Below are 11,963 nucleotides of genomic sequence, written 5' to 3' on the forward strand. Positions count from 1 at the left end.
GTAGAGTTCTTAAACCGAATTGTTACTATAAACCTAAGAAGTTTCGTGTCCAAAAATCTGCTGGAAAAGTTCTTGCTTCAGTTTTTTGGGATTGCCATGGAGTAATCGGGAAAAATGCAAAAAAGTTGTGATTTAGGGTTTGAATTACTAGAACACCCCCTTATTCAGCAGATTTGGCTCCGTCCGACTATCATCTATTTCCTCAACTGAAAAAAGGTTTAAAAGATCGTAAATTTTCTTCCAACGAGGAGTTAATAAAAGCTGTGGATGAGGATTTTTTTAAATGTCTAGAGACGTTGCAGGTTCACTGTAATAAATGTATCCAATTAAGAGTAGAATATGTTGAGTAATAAAATATTTTGACATTGAAATTTTGTTTGGTTCTATTGTAGGCTAAGAACTTTTCAATATATCCTTGTACATGTTATTAATATCTGCAATTGGTATTTTTTTTAGCATACTGCCACAGTCGAGAAGTGTTGCCAACTCTCTGTGGTTTGATAACTGGTGACGCTCTTTTATATTCAATGTTCAGAGAAAACGCTGTACCAATACCCTGTCCTTTTAGAGGTCCTTTTACCTTTACTTATAACCGAGGCCACGGAGAATGTAAATATCCAGTTTCAAGCATAGACGCCTGTATTGAGGAAAGCAAGCTATTACTCAGTTATCAAGCTTGTCCTGACGTTCATGGATCAGAGAGTGCAAGTAAGTGAAACCATGATTATACAATGGGGTGCCTCAACAAAAATTTTTTCCCACTCTTGCCCTCTCACACATTTCTATTTGATGTGGAAAAAAACATGAGCTTGAGCTATATAGCTCAACTCTAAGAGGTCGCTTTTGAATTTTAGTTTCCCATTCAATTAACATGATTATATTTTTTTATTCAAAATTATTCTTGCAGTCTAATCTTGAAAATAATTTGTCTTCATTACTGGCTTCGTATAAACTCTGCTTAATAAGTTTTTAGGGATATTTGGATTTTCATCAGAGTACATTTTTTGAAACTAATATTAATTAAACTAAAAGAAAATAAAACAAAGCTGACAATAAATACATCGTTGTTATGGATGTTTGGTACTATTACGAAGTATAATGATAATTTTGAAAATAAAATGTTCTAAATTTAATCCTTATCCTTTTTTGTGATTTTGATTCCAGATAAGTATAATGAAAAGTATCGTTCATTATGCATTTTGATTATGTAGAAAAAAGTGAAATGGATTTAAGTGAAGCTACTTTTATTATTTTCAAAACAATTTCGTATGTTAACTAATCATTGCTTCTTTATGGAAAAAAATACTGTACAAACTTAGCAGTGGCTTTAAAAGTGTTATCCGGACTCTGTTCCATCGAAAAGAACCACTTGCTATTAATTTTCTGAATTTGATCGTAGTCGTACAGACACCGATGATGGTGAACGTTCTGGTCGTCCAATTGAGCTGGTTACTCCAGACAGTCCACAAATTGGTTATATCTAATCGTAAATTGAAATTGCGTGAGATAGTTGAGCCGTAAAGATATCAGAAAGCAGTGTATTTACAATTATGCAGAACATTTGACCATAAGAAAGCTTTTTCCAAAGTGGGTGACGCGTTTACGCCCAACAGTCAGCTAGAAAGGATAGAGCTTCAGTATTTTGGGATGCGCTCGGAAAATTGATCATCGACTATCTCCAAAAAACAGAGCTAATCAATAGCGAATACTACATGAGTTATTGGAACGTTTGAAGCAAAAATCAAAGAAAAATGGCCTTATATGTCTCATATATCGAAGAAAAAACCACTGAACTACCACAATGCACCGATTCATGAGTCGACGGCAACAATGAAGAAGCAATTGCTGAAATTGAAGCCGCAAAAGACGAATTCTTCTACAAGCACGGCATTGAGAAGTTAGAGAAGCGTTGGAATGATTGTATTGCTTTTGAAGGGGATTAAATTGATGAATAAAATCGATTTTTGACAAAAAAAATTATACACTAAAAATTTTTCAATAATTTTATAAATAACAATCAATAAATAATTGAATTACTAATAATCATTAGGTTATTTGATACACAACCAATTAAAAATTTACCAATTAGTAACACTTATATAAGTTTTGTTTGTTTTAGTCGAAGAATTACAGTGTTTGGCTTCGTGGAAAGAAGGCAGCTCAAGATATCTAGTAGGTAAAATCCATCATAGTCACGTTACTTCCAATGAAGACAGATACCGATGTTTCGTATACGAAAAGACTGGTTCACCTTCAGGAACAACAGATGACGTGGATTACAGAGTCGCTCAAAGCGGAGACGCTACTTGTAACGGTCTTTTTAGTGCTACTGAGGGAAGTAGGACTATGACCCTTAAAAAAGGTAAGAATCCTATTAATATACAATAGATGTAGGATACTTGAGGTACTCGATTTTTCTCATAATCATTAACAGCTTTAAAGGTCATTTCGTGGGAGACAAATATGGCGTTATTTACATTGAAATTATTATCAGTTTTAGTCTCATTTTTTTGGGTAAAGTTATTCACTTCTCTATACAAAAATGGAATAGAATCTTTGCTTGCCCACCACGATAATATGGCCAACGTTCTTGATTTCGTGACTCGAAATGACCTAGTATCAAATTAGAAAGTATCAGAAAATGTTTTAGTCTCAATCAAACGCATCACACTGCATGATAAAAATTATTATGAGCTCATACAATGAATTCTCAACATCCTATGACTATTTCACGAATTGATTTATGAATATAAGTTATAAGCAACTTGTAGTATATTTTCTGATGATTGGAATAGTAGCCACTGTCAAGTGGAGTATGAGAAAAGAAGAAAAGCGGCGGCGAACAACACGAATGAGAATCTAAAAAATATTAAGTGTCGTTTTAACTTTGATTAATTAGAACTTATATAAATAACATCACAATACACAACTATATTTCAAATGAAGTGAATCTATTAATCAAATAGATTTCCTTTTAGCTTTACCTGTCAACAAATGCCGTTTTCCTTCTTGGATAGCCAATTCGAATCACTGGCATACTTTGGATTATTCTTCAACGTATAGTTTTCATCATAAAAACTCCACGCTTAAAATTACAAATGCTACGGGTATAGACATGAAAGTAATATGTGTACAACTTAAGCAAACCACTAGAGATGAAAACGCAGTTATTCTTGTAACTCATTTTACTATGGGATGGTGAGTAACATTTATTTACTAAAAATAATTTTAGCCGATATGAATCATAATAAATATTGGAAAATTACATAATTATTAGGATATACATCATAAAATTGGTTCACTACATGAACAATTTTGCTACAACATTACAATTCACTCTTATTAAACTAGGTCTTCTGCAACATTTTTCTATATGTCTGTTTCTTCCTAATAAACTGCAAAAATAGATTTTCGCCGAATGTTACTGTTATCTTCCACATTGGAATATATTAGCAAAAAAATTAATGCTGGCAATTACCAAATATTTTTTATTTTCACTTACTTTTCCGACAATAAATTCAATGAGCCAATTTCAGCAGTTTCTCTAATTTCTGGTGGCAGACAAATAATTTTCTATATCCATTTTACTTTGTTTCTTAAAACAATTTTACACAAAATATCAAAATGCTCACACAAACAATAATGTTGACTAATTGAGTCAATTTTATTTTATTTCAAACCCTACTTTGATTTATAAGCTGTTTTGAAAAACATGGTAGTTGCTGAAGGATCAGTGTAAATGCCTTCCAACTGGGGGTGCTGGATTCGAATCTGGTCATGAAAAATTCACTTCCACTCTTCTTTTTTGTTTTCATTTTTCAGTCCTGAATTTCTCTTTCTCTTGGGTCTTTCACCCCCTCTGCATACCACATTTTCTTTTTTCTTGTTTCTTCTTTGTTACTCTTCTTGGAATTGATTCCCTTCCACTCTTCCCTATTTTTTGCCCCCTTTTTCCTGCTCTAAATTCCTGTTTCTCTTAGGTCTCCTGTCACCTCTGCATACCATCTTTTCTTTGGTCTTCTTTTTTTCTTGTTCCTCTTCTTGGAAGTGAGTCCCTTACACTCTTCCCTATTTTTTGCTTCAGCTTTCCAATCCTGAATTCTCTGAATTTCTCTTAGGTCTTTTACCACCTCTGCATAACATCTTTTTCTTAGTCTTCCTTTTTTTCTTGTTCTTCCTTATTCTGTGTCCATCTTTTTTTTGTTGCTTTAAACTTTTGTGTTCTCTGTATGTGACTGTGACCTAACCACTCTATTCTTTTGGACCATATTATTTTGCTTGGTTGTGCTACTTTTAATAAATTCCTTATCTTGTTATTTGTTTATATCAGTCGCAATTCTCCCTCCTAGTATCCACCTGAGTATTTTCCTTTCTTATATATCTAACTTCTCTTCGTCTACTTTGTTAAAAAACCTCGTTTCGCCACAGCAGCTCACTGTTGATCTTTTTATTGTTTTGTACTGATGTAGCTTAATTTTTCTGGAGTTTTTTTTGGAAACTTATTAACGCAATCAGTGCTTCCAATTGTTTACTTTCCTGTTACCACCAATTAGCATTATTGTAAACAAGCATAAAAAGGGTGGTTAATTATCATAAAATATTGTTGGATTGTGAGAACAATAAACACACAATATCTTGTATCATTTGGAAGCTAATGTCATTGTGGTTGCAAGTGGGTCGTTTTTTCATATATATCCCATATATCAATATATATCACCTTTCAATGTGAGACAAATCCGAAAATATGGCGATTTTCCATGTGACCTATTGTGACAGAGACTAATTAATATAATATATTAATTTATCCTTCTGACACAATGACTACAGACCAACAAAGCGAGTAGTTAAAAATTCTTCAAATATCTCTTGGAACATTAAATTTTAATATTCAAATCCATAATTACCACTATGATTGATTGAATAGAATGTTTAATGGTTTATGTATCTAAATTTATCTAATAAATGTATCCATATTTTTTTTGTTTTTCAAAATCATTTAAAAATTATGAACTATTTTTCTAGTCAAAATGGTTACATCTGCATCGCTTTTTATCGGCGAGATTTGTCTGTGATGGAGATGCAAATGGGTACACCAACAAATCGCAGAGAAGATGCCTGTAATTCCAACTTTTTTGATAAATTGTCTTTACCTTTTGTAACTTTAGTGTGTAAGTATTTTATTTATTTATTAACTAAACTATACATTTTTTATGATGACTTTGTTATAGCAAACATATTGGTATTTAGTTGTGAAAATGCAGAATGGAAAAGTTTAACTAAAAATATTAAAAATTGTAGGTATGATAATTTCTAGCCAGAAGAATTGATGCCCCATATCTTCTATATTATCAGGATTCCATCCTATGTCTTCTGCTGTTGTAATAGGACCTAATTTTGTTTGATTCTGAATATTTAACCTCCTCCTGAACACTTTAAACTCCAGCTCCAGCTCTCTTACCATCTTTTTAGCGGTTTCTGAGTGTTAGATTCTGATTTTTTTCCCATTTTTCAAATCTGTTTCCTAAATTTTTGGTTCTTCTTTAATATCCTGATTTCTCATTCTACTTCTGAGTCCCTCTTTATTTCAGTCGTCATGAATAATCGTCGTCGTCATGCTACCTTCAAACTGAAGTATGTACTCAACCATTGGAAAATCGAAGAATTTATAATGATACCGAATCTGTTCATTAATACATATTTTATTTTCATTTATTTAAGAATATTTTTTTTTCATCGGCCTAGAATGTTATAATTGTGTATTAAATTGATATAATACCTAATAGACTTTACTTTACTTTACTACAATTAAATGGAATGTTCAAAATGACCACCAATCACTTCTTGACAATAACCGAGGCGATTTTGGAATTCTTGTACAACATTTTGTATGACATCAGGGGTTATTTCGTTAATTTTTTCCGTTATCCAAATTTTTAAATCGGTAATATTGTCTGGTCTATTAGAATATACTTTAGATTTTAAATAACATCATAAGAAGTAATAGAGAAGAGTCAAATCGGGAGATTTAGCCGGCCATTCGATCGTTCCACGTTTTCCAATCAACCTATTGGGAGAAACCTCTTTAAATAATTACTAACTGTACGTGCAAAATACAGTGATGCTCCGTCTTGTTGGTAGTAAATAGATCTCATCAGGAAAAAGTCTTTGTAATGTAGGCATTAAGAAGTTAATCAGAAAATCTAGATAAACTTCACCATTAACTGTGCCCTCAAAAAAATAAGGGCCAATAATTTTATTGTTAATGATACCGGCCCAAAAGTTCAGTTTTTTAGGATATTGAGTGTGAGCCTCACACATCCAGTGAGGATTTTCCCTGCTCCAATATCTACAGTTCTGTTTGTTAACCGTTCCGTTCAAATGTAACGTTGCTTCATTAGAAAAAACTATTTTATTTATGAACTGTAAATCTGCGTTAATTTTGTCCATCATTAATTTACAGAATTCATGCCTTCTATCAGGATCATCTTCATTTAACTCCTGAATCAACTGAACTTTGTAAGGGTGGTATTTTTCTTTATACAAAACTCTCAAAATTGATAATTTACTTACATCATTGTCGGCAGTAAGTTCTCGGGTTGTCTTATGCGGGTTTTCCTCAATCTCCAGAAGTACATCTAACTTTTTTTCATTAGTACATTGAACATTTCTACCTGGTTTTTCAATATTTTTACATGTCCAGTTTCACAAAACTTTTTTTTAATTTGGTTTTTTGACTAATATTTAGTATCTTCAAAGATTTTTTCCTGATGTTTAGCAGAACAGATACAAAAATACCCGATTATTTATAAAGTATATTTTAATAGACCAAATAATATTGCTGATTTAAAAGTTAGAAAAACGGAAGGAATATTAACAAAATAACTCCTGAGGTAGTATGAAAATTCCAAAATCGCCTCGGTTATTCTCAAAAATTGATTGGTGGTCACTTTGAACATTTAATTTAATTGTAAAGTACATTGAAAAATACATTCTAAATATTATCAGACATTATTATATTCATTCTACGCAAAGTTTTGTGATAGACATTATCATTATCTTAAAAATTAAATTAAATAAAAATTTTATAAGTTATGGGGCCTAAGGACTAATATTTTTGGATCTTAATAGTTTTCCTAGAATACCAACTGTTTTATAGCCTCTTTCCAATTTTATGTCGATTTTTTTAATTTCGTCTACTTTACTTGTTATCGTCACTCCCAGGTATTCAAACTCTTGTACTTTATCGAACCGGAACTCCTTGTTTTGTTGTGTCTTTAATTGGTTATGACTTGAAAAGTCGTTACTCATTTCCATATACTTAGTTTTATGTTCGTTGACACGTAGGCCATTTCGTTTTGCTATCTTTTCAAATAGTAAAAACGTTTTTTGTTGTTCCTGTTTTGTTTTGGTTATGAACATTACGTCATCTGCATATATGCCAGTACTTGCCTTTTATCCATTATCCTTGAAAACTCTAATAGTAAATTAAACAAAACCGTTGTTCTAAGCCTTTTTTTTGGTTGGAATTTTTCGCATAAGTTTCCTTCTATGGGGCTACTATGTTTTGGGTTTTTTTAGTATCATTTTCATCAATTGTATTAACTTCTTAGCTATTCCTAGTTTTGCTGGAGCTTGATACAGGTTTTTGCTTAATGCCGAATCATATGCCTGTTTAATAGTCGATAAATAATAGCTTCAAATTCAGTCCTTGCATTCTGTATTGTTTCTAACACTAAAATTTCATCGCTAGTCGATCTTCCTGTTTAACCTGCTTCGTATAATTCTCACTAGCAATTTATGCACAACATCCAGTAAGGTAATACCCCTGTAATTACCGCAGTCAGTCTTATCTGATGGCGACTTTACTTATTGCATTTCAACAACTAAATTAAAATAACAGAAAAAAAAAACATTAATGTAATAATAACCATAATTCACATACAAATGTTATTGTTTACAAATTAAGTGGTTACCAAAACCGGAAGGTACTAAAACTGTTGACATAGAGGCCAGAAAAATAACTTGATGATCTCAGCATGTTGATTTACCCTGGTGATAAATAAAGTAACTTATACAAAATAGGTTATCCTTTTATTTTAAAAATTGGCCAAAGTTCACGATACCTTTTGATGTGCTGCTAGCAGAGTTTCGATTTTTAAATATTTAATAATTTCAGCGACGTCAGTGGAAACTCAAAACTGTCCATTCATGGGAAAATTTGAAGTCAACAATCTGATCAGAAATAAAGAAGAAAGTTCGTTAAGTAAATACGCTCAAAGAGAAGAACCAAAATATTTTGATTCGAATTTCTATTTTCGTAAACAGAGACGGTCCATTTATTTTGAACAATTGGAGTATACTAGGAGGCGAGTGAAACGCGTCGACGAAGATTTTGACTGTGATAGCGATAGCAATGGGTTCTCGAACCTTATTATTGGTTGCGTTAGTTATGATACCATGGAGTTTTCGGTAGATTGTCCAACGCCCAACTTAATCACTTGTAAGTGCAAAAATTTGATTTTATCAAATTATTATAGTAGAAATTATTCTCTTGTGTGTGATAAAGTAAATTTGTGAAAAATTTTAATCACTAAGAATCAACTAACTCAGGAGTGCTGAATCTTCTTCTCCTGCTATCCATTAATGGATGTTTGCAATCACTTCTGAACATTTTATCCTGTCTCTGGTGGTATGAATTAATTCTCCTGTGGTTCTTAATCCAGTCCAATTTTTGATATTGTGGTGCCATGACATCCTTTTTCTGCTCAATTCCCTTCTTCCCTTTATGTTTCCTTATATGAAGAGTTTTGGTGTTAACTTTCAGTGTCCAGCATTCCATACTGTACAATAGCATAGCTAGCATTATTCTGAGGTTGAGGTCAAAGTCAGAGTTTGTAAACATTTTTTTGAATTTCATGAAGGAGCTCCTTGCCTTTTCTATCTGGTACTTGATCTCTACTTCTAATGACCAGTCTTCACATAACCAAGTTTCCAGGTAGTTAAACTTTGTTACCCGTTCAATCTCTTCGCTTTTGTCTAATAGTTTTAGATTCTGGAACTAATCTAATTTACGGATGATTAATAGGAATTTTGTTTTTTTTTATGTTGATAATGACTTCCATAAGCCGACTGCATATTCCAACTATGTCCAGGAGCCTTCTGAGATCATTCATGTTGTTTGCTATCGGGACTTTGTCATCAGAATATCATATATCATGTGCCATTCACTAAATGATGACCCTCGAGTGCTAAATCAATGTTGGAGAATTTAGAATTTTCCAATTATGTTTGTGACATCCTTATGTGTACCCTTTGATTTTATTTTCTATTGAAAAATATATGAACAAGGCTTTCATACGTTTATTCTCTATTTATAAATTTAAATTGAAAATAACGAAGATAAGAGATCTTTTCACTTATCTCTTCAGAACATATGCGAATTTTTGTTTTCATTGTAACCTCAAGTTAACAAAATAACTGTATGTGATTCTTTAGAATTTATGTAATGCTTCTCTTACTGTTCTCTAACGCGTACTATCTACTTCATACCAATTTTTAACTCCAACTAAATTGACAGGGTTAAATAGTCTTTTTCCATAACCTACATTCTGGTATTTAGGATTATTAATTACTTTTTGCTTTTATAGCGTACTCTTGTCATGGACGATGGGAAGAAAATGGTACAAACTACCTAATCACCTCGCCAAACGGTCGTTCGGCGTATGGCATTCGCAAATTTTGTTTTATGTACAAAGAAATGAATTCGGGGGTGATGTTTTCCACTTCGGCTGAAAGCTGTAGTCGATTAGTTAAGCCGGGCATTACTGGTGAATTAATATTTAATATAAGTAGCACAGGTAAGGATGCGAATATATGAATTTAGCTGAATTCTCAATTTAAATAACAGTAATTAGCAAGTAGAGTGTCACTGTGTTGTGATACTTCTTTGATTATAATCTGAATTTTTATTGATGTGTCGATATTTGAATATCATTTGCTTATAAAATATGATAAATTTGAGGTTATGTAGAAACGGCATAGTTCTGGAGTGAATTCTCTGATTTGTAAGTTCATGTATGTCGTGATTCAGTTTATCACATACACTGCCCCCTTTTCTTGCTGCGGTACTGTGATGCTGATCTATTAATTCCAATTCTTTTCAAAAAGTTCAGGACGTGAGTGTAATAGGTGTAATATCCTAGAACTCCTTAGTCTCTCATATTTTAGGAGAATCCCTTTGCCTATATCGCTTTATAGGTGCAAGACAACGTGCAAGACATTGCTTCCATCAGTAAAAGTAAACATATTTCCAACCTCAATTTTTGTTCAAGATTTTGTGACCGTTTTAAAAATGGTAACAAAACTAAGTAACAAAGTGAAAAAGTAGTCACTGTCAATAATTATATCTTCTACTGCCTTGCTTTTGGAGCCTGATGGACAGGTTCATTGTTAAGCCAGAATTGCAGCGTGCACATAATAAAAATGGCATCAAATCGATAATGTTGCAAGTGCAAGATCTTGCATGAAACAATCGGCTTAATTCATCTGTGCATGCTTTTCAACGAGAAATATTGCACGTTGTATTGCCTCATGTCTAGTGACCCTTTCCAAATGAGCGAAGTGATAATTTTCTAACATATTGACATCTTTTTTCCATATAAAGGGAAAGAGGAGGAGAACAATCTGTGTATATGAAAAAGTCTCCCTCGAAATCTGTAAGTTATATTTCCTACTTCAAATAATTAAGGTCCTATATGATATCGCAGCCCATACGGTCACTTTAGGCGAATTAAAGGGCTTCTGATGTTTGTGTTTTGGATTGGTTGCACTCCAATAGCGAAAAATTCTGTTTGTTGACGTGTCCATTAAAATTAAAATGAACTTCATCCAAAAACAAGATGTTGTTAAAAGTTGAAAAATGGTAAATCATCTGGTTTATGAATTCAAGCCCTTGACTAGCATCCTGAGACCTCAATTTTTTTTACTAACTGAATTTTATAAGGTTGCAGCCCTAAAGCGTAACAAGCGAAATAATGATGATCTATGTACGTTTCAAGCAACAGCAAGCTTCCAAATAGACAAGTCAGGCTCGTCACGAACAGACCGAGTAACACTGTCTACGTTTTCGAACGTTCTAGAAGACCTTAGACGCCCGGATTTTGGTTTATCTAGTATTGATCCGTTCTCTTCAAACATCTAGACCCATTTTCCAATCAATCGACCTCCGGTGCATCATTTAAGTGACGGAAATTGCAGAATTTTCTATGCGACACAGTCGCCGAATTAACGTTTTTATAAAAGCCATGCACGGTCCGCTTCATAGCAACTAAATTTCCAAGAGCCAGTATATCGTTTGATATACCTCCCGCGCCCCTGAGAACACCTGCGTTCGCGCTATAAACAATACGAAGATGAAATTTCTTTTGAAATACAATATATTATATTTTTTCGTGGATATCCTCAAAATTTAAATCAGATACTGACTTTTTTCAGTTACAGTTTACGTTGTACTGTTTTAGCTGAACAGGTAATTTAATTTAATTCATTTTCTCATGGTAACGAACCATCTCGGAAGTCAACTGTTATTAGCAATAGCTGTCATGTCATCTGTGTCATTTGTCAAATGTAATGTGTGTTATCAGTCATCTTGAGTGTCATTTGTTTGTCACATGAGTTATTTGCCAAGAGTCATCTAGAGTGTCAACTATCACCACAAACCATCTTGTATGTTCGATGTTCTTCGAATGCATACATATGCACTATCAATTCATCATGTATTAGATTATTATTATAAGATTATGTAAGGCATAAAGTGAAAAAGGTATTATTTCAAAATAAGAAAAAGACACATTTCAGTGAGTGACACAGATACCTAAGCAGTACTACACATTCATTATACAGTTGACGTAAGAAAAAATTAACAAAGAGACACTTCGTATAAGACTATCATATCAATGCATTCT

The 11,963-nt window shown here is 32.8% G+C and overlaps 1 protein-coding gene across 2 annotated transcripts in view; it reads left to right on the forward strand.

Moving 5' to 3' along the window:
- Positions 1-11,963, forward strand: part of LOC130893635 (uncharacterized) — a 97,189-nt gene that overhangs the window by 65,243 nt on the left and 19,983 nt on the right. For both annotated transcript variants that reach the window (XM_057799882.1, XM_057799883.1), the window contains 6 exons: positions 457-708; positions 2,120-2,362; positions 2,979-3,198; positions 5,023-5,168; positions 8,177-8,500; positions 9,648-9,857. In XM_057799882.1, the coding sequence (XP_057655865.1) occupies positions 457-708; positions 2,120-2,362; positions 2,979-3,198; positions 5,023-5,168; positions 8,177-8,500; positions 9,648-9,857 (1,395 nt within the window). The remainder of the gene's footprint in view (positions 1-456; positions 709-2,119; positions 2,363-2,978; positions 3,199-5,022; positions 5,169-8,176; positions 8,501-9,647; positions 9,858-11,963) is intronic.

The sequence above is a fragment of the Diorhabda carinulata genome, chromosome 5 (assembly GCF_026250575.1).
Source record: "Diorhabda carinulata isolate Delta chromosome 5, icDioCari1.1, whole genome shotgun sequence".
Lineage (NCBI taxonomy): Eukaryota > Metazoa > Arthropoda > Insecta > Coleoptera > Chrysomelidae > Diorhabda > Diorhabda carinulata.